At 44.7% G+C, this 517-nt stretch overlaps 1 protein-coding gene across 1 annotated transcript in view; it reads left to right on the top strand.

Moving 5' to 3' along the window:
* LOC117956041 (microtubule-associated protein 11-like) overlaps nucleotides 1-194 on the top strand; it is a 2,937-nt gene extending 2,743 nt beyond the window's left edge. Inside the window, exon 5 of the mRNA XM_034890883.1 lies at nucleotides 20-194. Coding sequence (XP_034746774.1) covers nucleotides 20-194 — 175 coding nt within the window. The remainder of the gene's footprint in view (nucleotides 1-19) is intronic.
* The last annotated feature ends 323 nt before the right edge of the window (nucleotides 195-517 follow it).

The following is a 517-nucleotide window of genomic DNA, read 5'->3' as shown; positions in this document are numbered from 1 at the left end:
CCCCCCCCCCCCCCCCCAGGTTGCCCAGCATCCGTCTGGACCAGCCTCGGTTCGTGATGACGGCCAGCTGCCCGAGCACCGTCAGAGTGAAGGAAGACTTTAAGGTTAAATACGTTCTGCTGAACAACCTGCAGGACTTCCTGGCGGTCCGACTCGTCTGGACGCCAGACGGTCAGTTTCAACACATTTATTAATAATAATACAATTATTTAAAGAGCGCTTTCAGTCAAAGTGTTTTACAAAAACAATAATTAAAATTGCAATTAAAAGAATTTCAAAAATTAAAGTTTTACACCGTCACGGTCTTCACTTCTTCAAAAGGGCTCAATTTGTGTATTTTGAGACCCTGTTGTGTGTTTTGAGACCCTGTTGTGTGTTTTGAGACCCTGTTGTGTGTTTTAGACCCTGTTGTGTGTTTTGAGACGTTTTGAGACCCTGATGTGTGTTTTGAGACCCTGTTGTGTGTTTTGAGACCCTGTTGTGTGTTTTGAGACCCTGTTGTGTGTTTTGAGACCCT

The sequence above is a fragment of the Etheostoma cragini genome, chromosome 13 (assembly GCF_013103735.1).
Source record: "Etheostoma cragini isolate CJK2018 chromosome 13, CSU_Ecrag_1.0, whole genome shotgun sequence".
Taxonomy (NCBI): Eukaryota; Metazoa; Chordata; class Actinopteri; order Perciformes; family Percidae; genus Etheostoma; species Etheostoma cragini.
The sequence above is the reverse complement of the archived record's forward strand: the minus strand, read 5'-3'. Positions and strand labels throughout refer to the sequence as shown.